The 22,180-nt window shown below is 40.8% G+C and overlaps 1 protein-coding gene across 2 annotated transcripts in view; it reads right to left on the bottom strand.

Moving 5' to 3' along the window:
• The window catches only part of unc5cb (unc-5 netrin receptor Cb), a 126,136-nt gene that overhangs the window by 7,367 nt on the left and 96,589 nt on the right, over positions 1–22,180 (bottom strand). The window contains exons 6-13 of one of the 2 annotated variants that reach the window (XM_024803381.2): positions 21,386–21,553; positions 20,996–21,160; positions 17,044–17,100; positions 13,739–13,930; positions 9,994–10,356; positions 4,772–4,859; positions 4,476–4,647; positions 160–393 (exon numbers count right to left, since the gene is read on the bottom strand). In XM_024803381.2, the coding sequence (XP_024659149.1) occupies positions 160–393; positions 4,476–4,647; positions 4,772–4,859; positions 9,994–10,356; positions 13,739–13,930; positions 17,044–17,100; positions 20,996–21,160; positions 21,386–21,553 (1,439 nt within the window). The remainder of the gene's footprint in view (positions 1–159; positions 394–4,475; positions 4,648–4,771; positions 4,860–9,993; positions 10,357–13,738; positions 13,931–17,043; positions 17,101–20,995; positions 21,161–21,385; positions 21,554–22,180) is intronic. The other variant, XM_024803382.2, reaches the window with a different exon arrangement.

The raw sequence follows: 22,180 nt of genomic DNA on the forward strand, positions 1-22,180 counted from the left end.
TCTCATTCTGCCTCCCACACATCATCTGCTGGCTGTGCTTGCGCATAAACAATTCAGTTACAGTGGGGAAAAAAAAAATCACAATTATATTCATTTCAGTGATACAAATAATGAGACAAAGGCTATGCACACATTCAGTACAGTGTGCTGCGCATTTACCTTGAGTGCGTCCTGTGTGTCGTCCAGGCAGTAGACTCTGATGTGATACTCCATGGCTGGGCAGGTGACGGGGCCAAAGATGGCTAGTTTGAGGCGCTTAGTGGTGGCAGCGCTGAGAGATTGACCCACGAGGCAGTAGGTGCCCAGCGTCTCTGTCAGGATGTGGCAAGCCTCGTCATCCATTTGGATATAGCAAGGTGTGGTGAAATTCTCTTCTCCTACTACCACTATATCCTAGAGCGTGGACAAGGAGAAAGGGGGAAAAAAGAGGAATGTTGAAGAATAAGCCTGGGTTTTGTTATGTATGTATCAAGCAAAAAATAGAAGTGGGGCATGGTTAATACGATTTTTGACTAGAGCAAAATATGCCATATCCAATTTTCCCTACATATCTCCATTTGCTCGCACAATACTGCTACAGCTGTCAGTTCTATTTGGTTGTATTGATCTGTTTCGTGAAGCAGATAACTTCACATTACAGCAAAAATGTTCAGAGATAGATACAAGTACCAAAACTGGCATGTATGCTCTCTTTTGATTACTTTTTTGATCGAGCTCATTAGCCATTTGAAAACTGCAGTCATTTTCGTGATGGCTGATGAGAAAGGCGGAAAATATAATTTTTCTTTAGTAAGCAAGACTTGCATTTATGAATGATTTTAGTGTCAAATTGTGCATGTTCAACTATTTAGAAGTCGACTTTAGTACTCTGAAGTTGCTTTTTCATTTGCACAGGTAATGCTTCTTGTTTCAATTACATTTCATAGATGGACCTGCACATTGCTCAGTGGTTACCCATGACCTCCCAAAAACCTTGTTGTTTTTAATGGCATAGGGCTGATTGTGGTCGGTGGTTTAATCCCCAACTCCTGCATACAATGCTGAAGTGTCCTTGGATAATTCAAGATATTAAACCCCAAGTAGCCTGCAGTGCTGCGTTTGCATACGCGCATAAACCTTAACATTGTGTCCATGTTGCAGTGTAGAAAGTGCTATAGATGTCACAGTTCTGTTTATATATATGCATATGTATATATACACGCACATGACAGGGCGTGCCAGCATGACATGCATCATGGATCAAATATATGAAATTCACTGAACTGAGGAATACATTGGCAAAGGAAGAATGTTGAATGCCTGAGCCTACAGTGCTATGAGAGGGATAAATCCCTCGACCTGCACAGCACTGTGTAGCTACATTTGTCATTGGACCACTGGAGCAAAATATAAGATTGACGTAATTTGAATTATTTTCTTTCACGTGAAATGAAGAAGCTCACATGAAGTTTTGAAGTCATAAATTTGACTTACTCAGTCAAAAGCATATAAATCAAGAGTAAAGCCTCTGAAATGCATCCAGTGGTTGAAATAATTCCCCAGCTGTTTCCCAAGATAGAAATGACCCAGAGTAGACCTCAACAAACATCACCCCGATTACCTCAAACACAGCATGAAAAGGAGGTGACGGTACAGAGGAGGGTTGCAAAGGGGCTTTCAGGAGAACAGCAACTGTAAACGGTTTAATGCATGTTGTCCAGGGAAACTTATGTGAGAACCATATTCTTGCATTATTTGTACATCTGCAGAAAAACTGGAAAATATGCAGCAATTTTATCAAAAGAATAGAAAATGTCACAGCTTGTTGCTGAATTCCATGTTTGAAACCGATTAGATAAATAATCGGTACAGTGTCTTCTTTTTCTTTCAGCTGCCTCTTTATTAAAGGGTCACCACAGATTTTTCTTGTGGATGCACTTCCTGTTACAGCCCTTCCTGGGATTTGTGTCTGCTCCTGGTCTTGAACTACTGTGTGATCTTTTACATGTTATTGTTAACCGCTAGACTACAGAGTTACTGTATAGTATATTGCGTGGAGTTATGGATATATTAACTGGCCTACAGTAGTGAGTCTGTGTATTTAAAAGAGTGTATTTAAAAGCCTCAAGTGTGGATTTGTAAACGTTAAATTGGATTGGCTAATTAGTGAAAACCACATATTTTTACATGAAGTCTTTGCCACTGGGTAATTAATAGCTAAACTTGTACATGTGTTGCTTTTTTGCCACACAGAAATGTGCTCAGTCACATTTAACTGAAACAGAATGAATTGAAATTGCATTTTAATGTAGAAAGCACAATTAATGTCCTGACCTTTTCACAGAAGCCGTGTACTCTCGAAGTAACAGTTAGTGTGTGTGTGTATTACTAATATTTGAGACTGTCTCACGCAGAAAATGGAAGCATAAGTATCCCGACTATTTGCAGTTGACCCCTGTAACGACACCAATGCCAGGACACATTTCTCTTTCATTAGGATTGCAAGGTCTGAGGAGCCTCCTGCGACTCTCCCTCTTTTTCTTTAACCCTCTCTTCATTTCTCTTCATCTCGTTTATTCTTTCTCTTCCTCTCTCCGTCGTTCTCGCTCTAATCCAAACACTCTCACAGAGTGGCACACTGGTATTAATTCAGCCTATTATGAGAGACAGAAGAGGAATTACAGCATTTTATTGTGAGCTAGGCCGTTTAACAGCAGTATTATGGCAGATCATTAGACTCTTAACTGCTCCTGTGGGATGGCACTAGGGATCCTTATTGGGGGATAATTGGAACGCACAGTGAAAAAGTGGCCCTGCTTCATATGTAGTACTGTGTGCAGGCAGAAACAATTAAACATACAAACATACAAACGTTAATTTAGTCAAAAATTCATCAGCCGACTTTTTTCCCCCTCCCATGTAGACGTGGGAGGATTTTAAGTAGGAGAGTTACTGAAGCAGAAATCCCCACATGTTCCTCATTATATGACACGCCATCTTCATCATCATCACAACACCATGAGATTGTGTGTGAACCGGTGTGTGCGTGCGTGCATCAACTGGGGAGGGCTGCGGGCTCCCAGACGCCAACGGAACTGATTATTCTCAATATAAATATCCGTGAAAAACTCCTTTGGAGGAGCTCATCTCTCCTGTATCCACTGCAGTGATGAAAACACATTTTGACAGAGCATGTCATATAAAGCAATATTTCACTCATGCAGCGCCGAGGCTGGCCTCAGAGGGAAAAGGAAACTCATACGAAGGAAGCCGCCGTCACATCACATATTACCATCTGCGTTTGTGGCAGGACGGAGATGTAATCAGGAATCATTTCTTCTTTAAAAATCCTCAGTTTACACTGAGCTTTATTGGTTGTGTCCAAGTAATTCATCAATGTCACGAAGGCATGTGGGGGCCAGTTGGGCAGTTTTTCCTCGGCTCTGTAAGTAATGCCATCGCATCAGCAAGAGGAAATTATGCAAGGGCTTGCTGAAAATTACATTATTTAAGTCACTTTTTAATGATGATCTGACAGAAGGCCTTATTATTGGGTATAAACTGATGCTATATATTTGGACATGGCCTTCCTGAGAGTAATGTGCATTTTGATTATCATCTTATCATTTATGCAATAAGCCTGGATAGACTGGAGTCGTGTTACGTATCACTAAAGCATTGCCTTTCATTATGCTTCCTGTACTGCGCCCTGCTCCTGCTAACCTTTATTAAATGCTTTTATCTTTAAGGGAGCCTTTCTCCTTAAAAAGGTTTGAGTAGAAAGTTAATTAAAAACCACAAGGAAGGAAGACTTTTTTTCTTTTGACAGCTAAGAAAAAGATGCTGATAGCTGCCCGCAAGAAGGTCGGCCACGTCAGGTGAGGTGCTGAGAGATATGTTTTGGAGGTAAGCTGACCACCTGGCACATTTCTAACAAAGTTCCCTCCTAACAAGCAGATTTGTTTCAAGTTTCTCTGCAAATGATCCCTTGGTAATTGGTCCATTTCTGCATCAGTGTGTGTCACAAAAACAGCAAAAGGGAAGACTTGAAAAAAAAAGCAACACGAACAGAAAAACCCCCATACATGTTCACACCTGATGAAAAACCTGCCGTTATAAAGGTACAAGGAAACAGCCTGGGCAAGAAAACAGTCCCAGTCCATTCCCTGCTATTAGAGATGTACTATTTCAGCTCCTAGGTGCAGCAGGGGTTTACTTTGAGTACTACTATGAGTTGGACAAACAATGCAGGGGACGTTGATCCCTTTCACCTCCTCCATCCTATCAGTTCTCCCATGCCATATCATGGATTTATTTCTCACAGCATCTTTTCTTTTTTACTGCTCGCTGACACACTGAGCAGAGATTCGCTTGTAAACACATAATTTCAATTCTTGTGTGCATGCGACCGTCAGAAACCCATTTTTGAAACTCGAGCGCAGTCGATAGATACAGTCTACTGTAGCACAAATTTCTCTGTGAATCTCACATCTCACCTCCCACTGATTCTGCGGCGACTGGCTTTTGAGCTGGATCAGCCAGTCCTGCTGGCCATCGCACACGGCACAGTGATGCATGGTGATGATGACCGGACGAGTCAACAGGGTCCCCGGGGGTCCGCAGCTCACCATGGGGCTGAGCACCGTTTGGCCATCTTCCACCGAGGGCCTGGAGGCGCACAGGGATAGCATACATACAATATTTAGCCACAATCTGATGGCACTCTCAGTATGTATGTGTGACACGGAGCGGTTGACAGCAGCAAATAAGGTTCTGGGGCGTCGTCGCATACCTCATGTTGTCCTTCCTGTGAACTGTCACATACATCTCATACACTCTGCCCTGAGGAATAGCCCCTGCAGGAATTAGCAGACTAACCCCTGGGAAGCAAAAAGCAAAAAAAAAAGATAAGTTGACAGAGGTGTCTTTATACTGTCAGTGCTTGTTATGAGACTTTTGTAAGAATGTGAGAGTATAGAGAGTGAGACCAACAGGCTGGTGAATCCTGGCTACTCCAAATATAGAAAGGTAAATTATAATTTTACATTTAACTAGTGTGTCTTCATGCAGTGCTGCACAACTACAGAGATATGAATCGATTTTTTTTTCATTTTATTCAAATGAATATTTTTCCTGGATAAACACAATAATAATTGCACTGCCGTTCAGTCCCACACACAGCAACTATGTAATTTTACCACCTTCTTTTATGGTATCAGGAAATGATGTGGAATTTCATTTCTAAAAATCAATGATCTCTTTGCTCGTCACAGCCTTGGCATATTGCTGCAGCAGGCGCGATTTACATTTTTCCATCTCAGATTTATTCGATAAGATGTCCTATCCGATACGCGCGTGTGCGTTTTTTAGAAGCCTAACCCCCAATTTCCATCATGCATACGCACACACAAACACACACATGGCTTCTCTCTGGAGTGGTGGTGGGGGAGGGATCTCAGATAGCTCATTGATTTCCCATGTCCTTGTACTGAACTTTTCAAAAGGTGACAGACAGCTTCTCCAGCTAGCTAGCGAGGCAATCACAACTCTGCCAAGGGAACGTCTCGCGCGCTGCTACTCTGCCTCACAGCAAAGCTTCAAAGAGATGAGAAATGCATTTTAAGATGCAAAATACCAAACAGCCACAGTGACAGCACCACAAAATATTTCATTACCCAGACTCACAAACAGATCAAATATCAAATGTGCTCTTTCCTCTCCCTATTCCTATGTAACATGATGAGGTGGCTGAGCGCAGCCAACAGCTGAGAACATTTTACAGTTATCAAAATGAAAAAAAAGAGAGAAATTTAAGAAATGTGAGAAGTCTGCGTATCCTTTAATGTCACTGCTAGTTTGCTTCTGCCTGTCAGCATGCATCTGCGGCGCGTTACAAACAGTCTGCATGTGTTTGAAGTGAGGACAGCATGGCTAATGTAAGCTGCCTGAAACGGGACACCTCCAGCACTTCTGGTGCACACACCTTGGGTATCCATCAACTCTTGTCACACTACGTGCAGTCAATATGCTGATGGGCTGCACATGGCTTAGCTTATTTCAAAGTCGCAGATCATCAGGGATATACTGCTACAGACAGCAAAGTATTGAATGATACTGCACATGCTTTAAAAAGAATTCTTTTATTTTTACTGAGAGGTTTGCTTGGGGTTTGCAAAGATTAACAATTCTTAAGTGAACATTTATGGTTGATTTGAACTGCCGTGTCTACTGAGAGCTGCAATGGTTTTGTATTTTTCACTTTACTGAAGAGCTCTTTATATTTAAGCTCTCACATACTGAAATCTTCATATTGCACTGACAGCGAGAGCAAGTGTAACAAGTTTGGAAGCTTGTTTGAGCCCCAGAAAAAAATAAAATAAAATTTGCCATTAAAATCCAATTTTGAGGTTTTTTTCCTCTTGCTTCTTGCTTAAGTCAGAAAGTCACAATTTTGAGATACCCAACTTGAAATCTAGAGATAATAAACTGAAAATTTGACTTATGGGTGGCAAGTCTTTTTTCCAGGGGAGAAAACGAGCTTCTATTAACAACTGAAATGAAGCTAAGCTTTGAGTAAAAGCAATCTCTAAACAGGAAGCACTCAGGGAGCATAAACCTTCACCGAGACAGCTCACTCTCTGGCCAGTATTTACTTTTAAGGGAAAAGCACTGCAATTTGTATATATTAATTTTGTTTTCTTTGTTCTGTTTAAATGTACTTTAAGAAGTTTGTAGTGCTGTAAAAGGCAGTTAAGGGTAGAATCACACATGTTTACTTTGACTACAGAAACATGTAGGTGTGTGTAGGAGTAGGTAAAGGATAATAGGTAATGATTTGTAAATAGCTTGAGATAATTATATAATACTATACAACAGTATATTTATAACTAACTAGGCAGCTCATTTCCAGTTAATACTTGTACAGCTGCTGTTATTATGTATATATTTATTTATCTATTTATATTTCTTCATACATTCTTATATAGTTCCATACTGTGTATTGTGTATTTTGTTGTACAGTTATTTTATTTTCAACTTTAATTTATATATTTTATCTTATTCTTTCCCAGTTAAATTTACCCTTCATTCTAATTTGTGTTGTACAGTTATTTCATTTTTAACCTTAATTCTTTTTATATTTTATTCCTTCCTAGTTAAATTTACCCTTTTTAATTTTTCATATTTATTTCCTATCTTATTCATAGCCTTTTCCTTTTTTTTTCTTTAGGTCACGAGCAGTTGTCTAAGCATTTCACTGCATATCGTACTGTGTATGACTGTGTACGTGACAAATAAAATTTGAATTTGAATTTGAATTCATTCTCTTTCTCTTGACAATACTTTCTTTAACCCTTGTATGGTGTTCGGGTCTGTGAGACCCGTTTTCAGTTTTTTTTCAAAAGAAAAATTAAACAATTAATTATTTTTTCAACCTGAAATTCATTGGCTTTGGCTTATTTTCTGTGAAGAACATAAATCCGAACTAATTTTCAATGACCTCATACTGTACCTCCCCCCACGCATTTACATTACATACAAGGTGTTCGGGTCCACTGGACCCAGGTCTAATAAAAGTGTTGAAAGTGTAGGTCCTGTGTTCCCACACTCTGTCTTCCTCCTTTCTGGTGCTGCTGATAGTGTTTTCTTCCCCTGCCGTTCCCGCACAAAGTTGCAACATTGTTGAAAATTCAACTATCAACACGTCTGCTCTTACATCCCACACATTTTACCCTCTTTCTTGAGGGATCCAAATTTTATTTTCTCATACCCTGTCCCACCTGCTAATTAGGGGCATAATACTATAAATAAGACTTTGCCGATGTGGTTCTTTATCACAACTGATCAAGATGGCAAAAGATTATCTGCTGCGAGGGCCATCCAATTGATTTTGGAAGAGAGAGGAGCTTCGGATGATGATGTTGACAAAGAGGTTTCAGAATATTTCACATTTCTGAAAATTCAGGGTCTGACAGTGACTTTGAAGAAGAGGATGAGGTTGAGCACCATTTAGTAACAAAACGAAGACAAGTACCCCATCTGCAGCCAGCTCTAGGACCAGAACAAGCCCACCAGACAGCAAGTGAAGAAATATGGATGTCAATAACTGGTGAAATTGAATGGTCTTCTTGCCCAAGAAATGAGCCACCCTGCAGAGCTGTTACTGTGATAAGCCAGGGCCAACACGGCTGACAGGTACTCATGTGCAGGACATCAAGTCTTCATTTGAGCTTTTCATCCCAGATTCCATCCAGAAAATTATTCTGGATTGCAGTAATCTAGAAGGAAGGTGTGTTTTTGGAGAGAGGTGGAAGGAGATGGAACAAATTCATCTAAGAACCCCAAAGGCCTACTTTGGGGTTCTTATCCTTGCAGGAGTTTTCAGGTCCAAAGGGGAATCTACAGAATCCCTGTGGGATGCAGAAACCGGCAAGAACCTTTCCGTGCATCAATGTCTCTGGAAAACTTCCACAAAATTTCCAGGATTATCTGTTTTGATAACGGAGACGACAGACCAGCTCGACGGCAGAGAGACAAGCTAGCTGCCATCAGGACAGTGTGGGATAAGTGTGTGCACCACCTCCCCCTGTTTTACAACCCTGGGCCTAATGTCACCATTGATGAGCAGCTGATGCCATTTAGTTGTGAAACATATTGCTTCACGTGTAAATGTGTTGTGTCTTTCCTTGAAAAAGTGAGGGCAGAGGTCACATGTCATATGAAGTTTGGATGCAAACTATAACGTGATATTTAGAATCCCCATATATCATTCGCTATATGCTTATACGATGTCAATACCAACCATGGTGGTAAGGAACATAGTTTTAAATAGCTCTATATAGCATTATTATCACTTTGACCTTACAAATCAGTCTATTGACCTTGAAGGAGAGGTCAGAGGTCAAATATGCCATAATATTTGAAATCTTTCTAGAGGTTGACAGTACACACCGGATTTGTAAGAATCAGTTTATAGTTAAAAGGCTTTCTGTCAATTTTGAACCAATAAATCATGAAGTTGACTTTGAAGACCTTGGCACACGTAAGCCAAATTTGAATGGATTGCCAAGTTGACCCCACTATACACTCCTGCAAAGTTTTATCAGAATTCAGACAGAATGACACGCATGCATGCAAACCCTACCAAAAACATAACCTCCTTGGTGGAGGTAGCAACTTTCTGAAATGTATTTTCTTGCAGAGAGTTGATGGCAAGATTGATATCACTATCAAACATGTTAACTAAATCTAAATCAAAGAAAATCTGCAGCCAGTAAACTTTTCCCAGCATAAAGACAGGAGGAGACGGCCAGCCTGGCTCTACCACAACCTCTAATGTTCACTAATCAAAATAAATAATGTAAACTTGCACTTTTATGAGGAGGGTATTATGTGCCAGATCATTTCCTGGTCAGACATAGTGACTTCCCGGAGTCTTGTCATCACTATGAGACTGGCAGAAATCCAGTGGAGACACCAGCAAGTTTTGTGTTTGAAGTTTCTTTTAATGTTTTTTTAAAATGGGATCTTTAAGGGAAACGTGGGCCGAGATCATCATCACCAGCACATTATTAAGTGAAACAAGAGTAGAGATTTAAGGACACGATGAGAAAAGCTGATGGTATATTTCATTTCCTATCAGGCTATACAATGAGAGGAGTTTCCTTTCAGTATGTGCACACATATAGACATTCACACATGCACATCCACACAAGTGGAGGTGCTATTACTAAATGCTGATGTGCCACTGAGTGAATGAAAAACGTGGCTCCAATCATAACTCACAAAAGACAGCTAATGAGTTTTAAGACGAACACTGATAGAATCTGCTGGAAGTAGCAGATGCTGCTTTTCATGAACCTAAGCTCGTTTATTCATTTTTTAAACTATTTCTTTTTTACATTCCTGCATACTTTGAAATATGCAACATTTTTTCTTGATATCCAACTGAATCACCTATAAAATAAAAATATATAAATATGGAAAATCACTACCTATCTTTGGCTAGTATAGTACCTGAGTTGGGCACAATAAGCTGTCCTCCCTGGGAGCTGAACGAGCCCAGAGCAGTGCATGATGGATCCCTGGTGCGGAGCAACGTCTGGGTCTGTGTGCGCCGGCCCATTGTGTTGTCACCGTTGTCCAGTAGGCAGTGCGGCAGCTTAGGTGACAGTTTAGAGGAAAATTCTCCTCCTAGGTCATCCTGTGGAGTCACTAAGCCTGAAGAATTGTACACCTTAATCTTCAAGTTAGGGAGCGGGTCAAGCAGAGGAGAATTGGTCATGGGTATTTTGTCACCCACGTCATGGAGAGCGTAAACTGGGCCGCGGTACATGGCAGCTGCTGAGGTCAGGTCAGGGGGTGCTGATAGGAGATCAGCTGAAAAGGAAAGAAAACAACATGGGTAAAGCAGAATAAATGTCTTAACACATGCATTGGGAAAGGAATCAGGAAGAAACTAACTTGAAGCCTATATATCCATGAGGAAATGAACTGCTGGCAGCAATCAGTGAGACTGGAGCACGGCTTTTTTGTTTTTTACTCATTAGGGAGGTCCACTTCACCACCAAGAAACATTACTCAGTCAGAGAAGTTATAGGTGCAGCTGTGATTTATGAGTAACAGATGGCATCGTGAATGTTCGGTTTACCCAGTAGGATAAATGTTCAATAGCTGGACTGAGTGGGTGGAGCGAGGGTCAGTGGGGGCCTCTCTGTCCTCCAGCTTCTCCACTGTCTCCACCCCCTCACAAGTTTCTAAATGATGCAAATGTTAATGAGAGTCAGAAAAGTTGTTCCAGTAATAAACTAGAAGTAGTGCAAGTACTAGTGTGTCACTGGAGGGCATGTTTTGCAATATCCATCTCCAAGAATGTATGGCCCATATTTTCACAATCTGTATTAGGAAATTAAACAAAATATGCTTCAGCTCTCATTCATATAAAACTGTATATTTTCCTCAGGTTTCCCCCAAAACCAGGTTTCAGATAACCCCCCTCCCCCCTCTTTTGTTAATTAGATTGCACAGGTGCCACGGACTGCAGGATGAAACTGAGACCTACTTAACAAGGGATAATCTCAGCTAAGTGTCGCATTAACGTGGCTTGCAGGCTTAAGCTCAAGTCAAAATGTCATGACCAGCAAACAAGATTTGAGCAAAATATCACAGAAACTCAAATTGCACCACTTCTTGGTAATTAAAGCTAACACAATCATCTCCTAGCACATCATTAATGCCTGTGTCTAGCACCATAAAACGCAAAATCTCAATGATTCCCTTAACTGGTTCTTCTATTCAAACACCAGTTCCTACACCATCTTTCCTACTGTGTATTTGACACAGAGACATGAGAATTTGTTACACACTGCCACATTTCAGAGCAGAGAGCTGTCAGCGGAGATCAGACCTTGTTATAGTTCACATACTCTGTCAAATTAGATCAATCACGCTAATTTTGTCTTTGCATGTAGGGATATTTCCCCTGTCACTGTTGCTCCTGCACACAGCACGCGCACCGATGGCAACACTGAAATAAGAGACCCCCCCCCCCCCAACATTACAAATTCCAATTTAACCCTTGTTTGCACTGAGCACTGTGGTGGATGTGACATTTCCACCCATGAATTATCTTCTTCACAGCAAATTGTGTGTGATGTGCTTTATGCATGCTTCATACAGTATATAGAACATAAATTACAGCTTTTAGTAGGCTACTTTAGGAAAGACAGAGATAAGGTGGAAGTAAAGTGGATCAGCTTATATGATTCCTCCAACACCACTGTTTTTTAAATCACCACCAATTGTTTCTGTCATGATCAGGTGGTTCAAACATATGAAATATGAATAACCCCACAGTAACATCGATCTATATTATAATACTTAATATATTAACTATATCTGTAAAGGTGAAGGATAATGTTAAGGATATATAATCAACAGAAAGTAAAATGATTTAAATATAATGTTATTCATATAAATTCAGCTTCATTATACAGTTTCAGAGTTTGGATTTCTTTTAGAAAATAATAAATAAATGAAAAAGCTTGAATATTGGTAGATTCTTTAACCAAAGTGCCTTCTGCTCGGGAGCTGTTTTAAATAGGCTTGGCTTCAAATTATCCTTTACTTTATAAGAGCGGTGACAGAAGCAGCACCTTTAACAAGGGTTGTTGTTCGATGGTGTTTATCTTTTTGAATTGTCCCACATTAAAAAGCTTCGTCTCTAGTCTCTTCATTGTATTTTTATCTCTTCTGCTTTTATTTATTTATTTATTTCCTCTTTCCAAAAGCTCACACTAATCATTTACAACACAGTTACATATTTCTGTCTCTCTCCCTGCTGTCTTTTTGGCCAGTTCACAGTGACCTGTCCTCATGCATGTAACTTACTTTAAGTCCTGCATCAACAGTCCAAATCTAATTACACAGAGACTGGCCTTATTGTGCTTTAATGACTGGGCATAATGTGGCCTCCCATCACAACAGCAAGCATTTTAATAGTTTCACCACGGCTGACGCACGTGCCTCCAGAGTCAGACGTGTCTCAGTGGGTTAAGGTAATGTTTTGAAGATAATGAAGCTATTATTAATGCCAGCACTAATGAAAGTCATTCCATATGCCTGACAACACAGGTGTGTCTAAGGTCGAGTATTACATTTCTTTTAATCTGCTGAACTGAGTCTGTACCATTAAGTAGCAACACCTTTACTAAAAGAGGATTGAATTGTGCTTAAGCTTCAACAATACACGGAGCCACTTTCTGTATCTTAATTTTATGGAAACAAAATATTCAGTTTTTAACACGGTTTTTGGGCAGGTTTTGAGGAAACATTTGGCACATTAGGTTCTTTCAAAACTTTGTGCATTTAAGTTTTGCCTCATTTGTTAAATTTATTACACTTCTTGGTAAAATAATAGCTATTTCCATGTGTGGGAACAGCTGCCACAGCAAAAGCAGACTGTCTGATGCAAAAAAGAAGTCATCAAGGAATGCTTGAAAACTTGATCCCATGATTTGTGGGTTTATTTTGCAACTGTTGGGATGCAAGTGCTTGAATATACAACCAAAAAATCTTAAAATCTGACGTGCGTGAGAGGCGTTCCAGGAAAAAGTTGAAAAGTTGTCCAAAAAGAACATTAGAGCAAAATCACAGCTGGCCAGTGAACATACAGGTACGAACCAGACGTCTTGGAATAATGTGATGTAGACAGGCGAATCGAGGGCAGAACTGTTTGGTCAGAATACATAAAAATGTTTGGCGCAGACCAAAAACAGCTCACCAAATGTAATGGATTAGGGTTAGCTGCATCTGGGACCGGGCAGCTTGCAGTGACTGATTTAACAATTAATTCTTCATGATATCAAAGAGCAAATGAAGATATTGTGAGACAATTTGCCCAAAAGCTGAAACTAACAGGATAATTATACTAGTGACAAAAGGAAATCCACTAATAATGGGCTCAAAAAGAACAAATGGAGGGCTATAGAATCCCGTTCAAATGGCCTTTTCTTCAAATATCTTGCAACTGAAGGGATTTTTACTTGGAAAAAATGGTAACATTTTTAAGCCAGTGACACAGTTACGGATCTAAAAGTTCCTTGGATTAAAGGGGGCAACTCTAGGACAGCAAAGGTGCACTTACCTTTCACACAGAAGAAAGTTTAATCTATTTATGTACCGATTTGAGATGCAGTTACATTTTGATATATAGAAAAACCAACGCTCAAACACTCACACACGCCTCTCTCGTATAACTCACCTTTGCGAGCGGTCTTAATGCTGACCGGCTGGAACCCTCCGTTGAGGGCAGAGGAATCAATGATGTCAGAGCTGAAGTCCCGGTGGTTCTTCCTGTAGATGAAGAGTGCCACGACGACGGAGATAACCAGGCACATGATCACTGCTATCACAATACCCACATAAAGAGCTACATCATCAGTAGTGGGGGCCACTGGAGAAGGAGTTTGGGGACGAAAGACAAAAAACACAGACAGAAAAAAAAAATAGTCTTTTAAGATCTCGTAATGCTTCCATTTATGACATAAAGCCTTTTTCTCTCAGTATGCAGGACTTGTGATGAAGCCATTATCAGCAGGGTAATATCCTGGTTTACGATTGAGCCGGATATTAATAACTATCTACTGAGAAATAAATGCACGAAGTATAGCTCCAGTCTTTTTTGATTAATGCTGACCTGCTGTGGGAAACACAGTTCATGAAAAAAACACGAGGCTCTCTTGATTGTTAAAACTGAGGCGAGATAATGATGCAGGCAACTTAGTTTGACACACATCATCTGGCCTTTTTTCACTGTTTGCTTGTACATGTGCGACACACTAAAAGGCACGCCAACATCTGTTCACTATCTTGTATGCGAATGTTAAAAATGGCCTCAGAATTCTTGAAATAATACATACTGCACTGTGTCATGTGCAAGACCTTGATAAAATAACAATGTAATAACCATATAATAAAGTAAATGGTGACAAAAATTCATTTAAACAGCACAATTAATAAAGAAGGCTGTTCCACCGCGGTCCAGTGACACAAAGATTTCTGCTCAGAACCAAGATCAAAAGTTCTGAAGACAGAGATGTCGATGTTTTCATCTTCAAATTACCATGCTCTGTGCTGAAGTTCAGAGTCTGTCTCTGTTTTTGTTCTTACACACTGCAGATAAGATCTAGACATGGCTCACATTTCTCAAATTGTCTTTCATCTCCGTCTCCCTCCCAGAGACTTTCTGTCCACTATCCAGCTGGAGAAGCCTCAGTGATTAGTAGGCCTGGCATGGATATATGTGCCTTTTAGAAATACAGACTCGGACGGGCTCTCATTAAAGATCAAACCTTTTAATGGATGCCTACTGACAGTCTGAACTCTCTTTGGTGTTTGATAAGGAATGTCCTTCACTGTCACCAAGTTGACAAATGGGGGTGAAGCTCTTATGTGGAGGACACGAAATGTCAAAAAGGCATGTATGAGCATGTATGCACGTATTGTTCAACACATGCATGGACATTGCACAAGTGAAGTCATTGTCCAAAGAAAGGCAAACGCCAAAGCAAATGCTTACAAACACACTCTTATCAACAGGAGAACAAAAAGGTGTTGTGATCGGGCAGACACAACAATTTTTGAGATGATGTGTGTGTTGAAATTGCACAATATCTGCACCAGTAGATGGCAGTGTCACCCATAAATCCATACAGGGCGCTTTGAAGACGTGCACGATGGCCGAGCATTTGTGTAAATTAGCCTCGTGTGTCTCAGGGATACAGAAGGCACTCAGTCTGTGTCTCTTGTGTTCTCGCGCACAAAGGAGGATAAAGGAGCGGAGCGAAAGGAAACCAAGAGCAGAGTGCTTTCGTGACAAGTGAAAGTCACGCGTTGTGTCATTTTAATCACATACTTCCTTTCTGGCTTCATTTCCAGTAACTTATGGTTTGATTTTTATTCCATAAAAAGGATTTCAATGTAATTAAATAAGTCCACTATTCAACACTTATTTAAATCATATTACATTTAATTTCTTGATGAATCCCTATTGAATAATATTTAGAGTGACCTCCATTTCAATTAAAGATCATTTCTGTAATTTTTATTGAAAGACTACAATTTAAGTGGGGGAAAAGGGTTTTAATATTGTAGTGCTCCCATAGATGTTTTCTGTGAGGAAGGACATGCATGTCCCAGCCATGACTTTTCAGCCTGGAGTGAGACATCGCATTAAAGATACATCCTCTAATCCTTCTTCTAGCACAGACACAAACAGAAAACAGAGCAGGGAGTCAGTGATGAAAGTTTGAAAATGTAATTTCACTGCGTTCCCTCTGCCAAGCTTCCCCGCAGTTATTTAACATATATCCCCTCAGTCGAATAATCTTCTATTCATGCATTGATGATAAAGGCAGCAACCTGCTAAGTGTACGCATTAAAACGTATCACTTAGATTAATACATCGCTTTGAACATGAGCCATTGTTGGAAAGTACAAGAAATGAAACTGAAAGGGATTATTTGAACACTTCATTCTCAGCGAGGTTGCAAAAATTTACAAAGGGATGGGTGAGAGATGGAAAATAATGCCCCCACCCCCCAAAGAAAATCAGCATAGATGTGCAAATTCTTAACCATAGCACATACCAACAAATGGGCTCTTTGAAAAGGTCACATTTAAACTAACAACAACCCAAAAACAGACAGATTTACAAAGACCTTTAAAACCAAGAAGCAACAGTCTTACAGAGCCTCGCCCCTCACTCCGACCAGAACATTGAGTCAGCCCTAAATTATACATGAAGAGACAAAAATCTTAAAGCAGCCGAAATCCACAGAAGAACTGTGCAAGAACAACCTACAAAAATTCTTCTAGCTGAGAATTTTGAAATATATATATATATATATATGATATGCACACACACATACTGAGGATATTTCTATGAGAACTGGTGATATTTTAAAGCAAATGGAGGTCACAGCAAATATTATTTTGAGTTTATGCTCTTGCCTGGTAACTGATCAATAAACAATGTTCATTTCCGAAAGCTTTACTATCTGGTAGGTTAAAATGTCTGCTTGACACAGTGCATGAGCTGCTGGTGAGGCAAAGTTCGGCAGGGTAAAGAGCAGGGTCAGCTCTTACTTCGAGAATAGTAGCGTGGCTGTAAACAAGCAGCCTGCTAGCACAGACACATTACGAGGAAAGGGTTAGGGCGATCAAAACGGATCATATCCTGAGGTGGTTATGAAGTAAAAAACAGAAGAGCAACAATAACTCGCTGGTGGACACAGAAGAACATTCGCAAACATTGTTTTTCATTTTACTTATGGACACGTTGTTGTGTTTTGTTTTATGCTTTTAGTGCAAAATGGCTATTTCTGAAATGTTGCTTTTTGCTAAAAAGGAAAATCTGTATGTAAGACTGCAAATTCAGGTCGTGCACATTAAAGCATTAAAGATGCCTTAAAAAAAAAACAAAACAAAGGCAGACGTGACAAGAATGCAGAAATAATGAAAAAAGAACTAAATGGGGGGAAAAAACAAAACAAAACAATAACTCACATGAATTTCCAATATCACTCTTGTCTTTTGCCTCAGAGGACTTCTGATATAAGGAACCTTGAAGAGAGAAGCGGATATGGATAGTAGAGCGAGAGGTATGGAGAAGGGGAGGGAAGAGAGAAAGATGAGGGTGGGGGGGAGGAGAGGGATGATGAAAATCAAATTTCCAACAGAAAAACAAACTCAACAAATGAGACAGCAACAAACTCATGAGTAGGAGTGATGGCACGGGGAAGCGATCTTTCTTGATTTGGCCCCTCCTCTCTATATCTGTGTATGGAGATGGATGAGGAGAGCAGGGGAAACATGGAGGTTCTGTAAGAGAGTGGCGCGATCCATCAACTGGGCTTAGTGCCTTAGCAGCAGCAGGACTGATGCTGGCAGGTGAGGGGGATGGTGGGGCTGATAAAGTGTGGGCTCCAGCCGAGTCGGCAGAACCTACAGCCTTTCATCTGTCACTGGAAGGTGGATGGAGAGGGTAGTGCGCGAGATAAAAGGAATGATTATGTTAGGGAAGCAGGAAGTGGAAAAGGGCTGAAGGACAGTGATGTGGAAAGTTGAAGACATGCGATTGAGAGATTAGAAAAATCTTCAGCTAAGATAGGTTGTTTTTTTTATGTGTGTATGTGTGTGTGTGTGTGTGTTTTTTGGCCCAAACTGGGGTCTTGGTTGTTTTTTGTTGTGGCCAGGTTTTTTACTGAAATGAAGTGCAAAGCAGGCTAGAAAGACAGAGCCAGGAATAGTGCACAAGCACACATAATATTCAGTCTCCCTGGGACATCCATAAACAACTATACAAACAATGAAGTCCTTATTGGAAAAGGGAGAGAGCCACAGGCAGACAAGTGGACTGACAGGAAAATCAATGGCCTGATAGATGGGATTGGTGTGTACATGTAATCAGGCAACCGGGATGCCGGGACGGAGCAGGGGGAGGTCGGCTGTTGCATTCAGTCTAACTGATGGCCCATTTGAACCCATCCTGTGGAGTTTCTATTCAGCCCAACCGAGTCTACAGCACAGCCGACATAAAGGCATGCTTCAGTGGGTGGGCTCATAAGGAAACGTCAGATCGCCGAAGTTTATTCTTTATTGGCAACACAGAGCTGGGAGAGGAAGAGGGAAGCATAGTACAGGAAATCATTGTCTGTGTTTTAACAATTACTCCTTTGAATGTGACAGATTTCCAATCTCTGGGAAATACACTGTCATTTGGGGAAGAGAAAGTCATTTGTCACGTTATTTAAAGGCTCCTTACTCTTCTATGTTTAATGAAATTGCTAATTACATGACAAATAATATTTATTGACATTTTAACTAATCTTTGAAACCGCATATAAAACACAGAGGATATAACTTTATGGTGTTTGGAGGCTGAACTGAAACTTAAGAGTCTGAACTGAAGCTTAGGAGTCACGGCTGTCCTGCCTCTGGTGTTCGATAGCAATGAAGCGTGTCCCCTTGCTGGAGTTGGTGTTCCCCTCTCTCTAGATCAATATGTCAGAGAAAATGTCGTGTCAGAGAGCAGGGTTACCAAAGGCTTGAAAAACAACATCAGTATCAAGAGCTGCAGACCACAGGGGGAGTGCAAAAAAGAGATTTAGACAGGTCAGGCTAAGTGAACAGTGAAAACTCTACATGTGTAAGAGTTGGGAACTTCTCTCTAAACACGCAGAGTGCAACCTTTCTAGATCAATTTAAAGACACATAACTTTGTTAAATCCAACCCCTCCCACCCAGAAAACTCCCTGACAGTCTAAATGTGATAAACAAGCTGCAAAGTTAATTATAACAACTCTTTTTGACGCGAGTCAGTTGTATTTCTGCAGGAGGCAGTGATGGAGCTGAGCACCACGTTCTATTTCAAGGTCTGGTCTATCAAATTCCTTCGGTGGATTTTGGTGATGGACTGCAATTGAAATGATTTAAATAAATTCAAACAACAGAAAATAAGATCAAGCTGCAATGGAATCCACAGACACGTGTTTGCTCAGATCACGGCCCTGCACTAGAGGGAGCAGACCAGCGGTCCAAGGTGAGTTCAGATTGCACACAACTTCCATTCCCAATCATATTTGCCATAACATGAGCTTTCAGATAATGGGCCGTTCTCCTAAATGCTTGTGGAAATGGTCATTAGCATTGACATAAGTGGCTTCACCCTTTTAGCTTCCCCAAAAAAAAGAAAAGAAAGAAAATCAATCTCTGAAATGATCCTAAATCTATATCATTATGGCTTTATATTCTCTGAAAACTAGCCATCAATCTACCAAGAACTAATGCTTTTGGTGTAGGCTGAGTTGCAAAGGGTGTACAGAAGGGCAGGGAAGTGTGGGGTGAACATATGTTGTGTTGCAGAGGGAAATAAAACAAGACGAAGAGAGACAAATAACAGCACATCTGTCACGGCCTTCTTATTGATTTTTTTTCTCTCTCTCTCTCTCGTGCTTCTATATGCCGTTTACATATGTGCTCCCTCTCGTAATGAGCTAATGCAACCTCTCTCTGATGTTAAAACGTTTCCTGAACACCGTCCTTAGCACATATAGAACATGCGTGTGACGGCAGGCATCTACTTCAGAGGCATACAGATCCACCAGCCATCTGCATCTGAAGATGTAACCTACGCTACACCACATCAACAGGTAGCAGTTTACAACCTTATGGTGCAGCAAAAACTCAGATCTGCTGCACACAGCAGTCGCTAGCTGTCTCAAATTTTATACATCTAGCAGCTGAGCTGCTGTTATATTATTAGTGTCACATCACCATCTGTAATAGGTTATACACACGACAGAGGCATTTGTGACAGCGATTGGGTCCTACACCTACAGAGATGTTTATTAAATAGGAATTTTATGCAACTAGACACAGAGTTTAATTCACTTACTCTGCGATGCTCTCTCCCTTTCACAGACTCTCTCTTTTTATTAAAGGCACAGAATCACTACTAGCACTTTTGGTTTAGTTTTGATGTTTTAGGATGTAGGTGTTTCACCCTGTAACAACATAATACTGCGGCACGCATGCAAACACATACACACAAACGTGCATCAAAGCAACTGCGGCTCGATTCTAATCTGTGAATGTGTTATAAGGCAGAGGAAGCAGGATTGTTGGCTTCACTGGAGTGCGTGGCTGTTTTTAACTTCACTGGAACAAAGAGGAGAAGAAAACAATTCTCTGCCTGCAGAAAAATATCTGGCTGCACCACAAACTGGCTTTAGTTTGCTACTTGAAAGACAAAGTAAAAGCAAAGAAAAAAAAAATGCTGGTGCATCTGGATGTCTTTTGTGTTTTTTTTTAAGTTATTGTAATACCAAATGATATGTATTTGTTCACTTTACAGTGAACATAAAGGCCAGCTCGGAAAAGAGGGCGAGTCCAAACACGTGCTACTTTGTGGCCTTGTGTTTCCTATCGTTGGACGCAGGAATCCAGAGTTTTTCAGTAAAGGTAGTAATCAAAGCAGTTTAGTCGTTGTGCCCCCTCCCCTTTGTGTAATTAGTGCATAATGACTTATTATTTTCAAATATACCTCCCAAATTCTTAGCTTATGACAAGGATAATTAGTTAGATTGCTTCCTCTTGCGGCCAAGTACTTTTTTTTTTTAAACGGGTACTTATGCTTGCAATAGAACTGACACAGGAAGATGTGTGGTGGTTTTTGATTTTATGTTGCTTTGATCAAAAACGCTTTTGTCTGTTGTGTACATAAAAATAAAGAGAAACAGATCAAGTGCAGAGGACAGAGAGGCGTTTCGGCTTGTCTTATTGTTTATGTATGAGCGAAGTGAAACAGACTGGGTGAGGACAGGGTGAGCGTGTTATGTGAGGATGTGAAACACAGCGCGCAGTGATGAAAGAGCACAGTGAAAGTCCCGGTCAAAGGGTGAAGAGATTTCTTTTGTTGGCAGGTCAGACAGTCGCAGAGGATTAATCGGGTACTCACTCTGCATGCACAGCCCATCGGTGCAGTTCTTAGACTGGAGCACCATGCCCTCACAGTCCTTTCCCCCGTTTTTGGGTGCTGGGTCGCTGCATTCTCTCCTCCTCCAGTGGGTGCACTCTGTCCCACAGGTGGACCACTTACTCCACTCTGTCCACAGGCCATCCACTATCACATAACAGACAGGACAGATGAGGGTCGAGTGAACGAGATGACAAATGAGAAGATGAAGATGAATTTAGCGCGCGAGCAGGTGGAGTGGGTGCGGTGGACGCACGAACTGGGCGGAATTTGTGCAAACGTACAGAGTCGCATCAAATTGAATGCATTTCGTTTATGTGCACCTGAACTCAACACGCCCACGTACACATGGGCGTGTTATCATTTTAATACCTGGGCAGAGAGGATTACACGGTAGCTTCTGGATGCCTTGCCCTTCACAGATGGCACCGCCATTGAGTGGCGCTGGGTTAGTACAGCTCCGTGTGCGTTTCTGGTAACCACGGCCACAGCGGCTGTTACACACTGACCACTCTGTCCATGTCGACCATCCACCATTCACTGGAAACACACGGTGGTAAAACATGTTAAGTATAACTTGATTATGGTCTGTGAAACTGTTAAATTGAATAATAAAATAAAACACAAATGTGTGTGAATTAGAGTGAAAGAACTAAACCCATGAAATTAAAAACTCTGCATGTTTGTTTTCAGTGACCAGCTCATTAATTTGACTGTCTAAGAAAGCCCAGCTCAGAGGTTCAAGTGATTTGCCTACTATATAATGTACCAATATTGTTCATTTTGTTTTGCATTTTGACCTTAAACTATCGGGCAATTACTTTGCACTGCAGACAGACAGTAAATTCTGGTCAGACTGCTGCATTTTCCATTCACTGATTCCCTCTAATGCCTCTCTTCCCTCTCTCATCCATCTCTGTCAGCGACTAAATCCAGCGCGGAGTGACATCAGGGCTTGTGGCTGAGAACAAGTCTGTGGCATTTCAGATGGTGGAACCAGGCCCCTTGGAGTCTCAGACCTTCAAATGTGACATGCTTATGAGTGAAGCCCAAAATATTGGACTCTGGGGGAAGACCCACATTTATTTACTGTCTGCTTTGTCTCCTCCATGAATAAAGACTCTATCTTCTGTCTTTCGCGCCTCTTTTCTTCTTCTCTCCCTGCCA

Source organism: Maylandia zebra, linkage group LG7, assembly GCF_041146795.1.
Source record: "Maylandia zebra isolate NMK-2024a linkage group LG7, Mzebra_GT3a, whole genome shotgun sequence".
Classification (NCBI taxonomy): domain Eukaryota; kingdom Metazoa; phylum Chordata; class Actinopteri; order Cichliformes; family Cichlidae; genus Maylandia; species Maylandia zebra.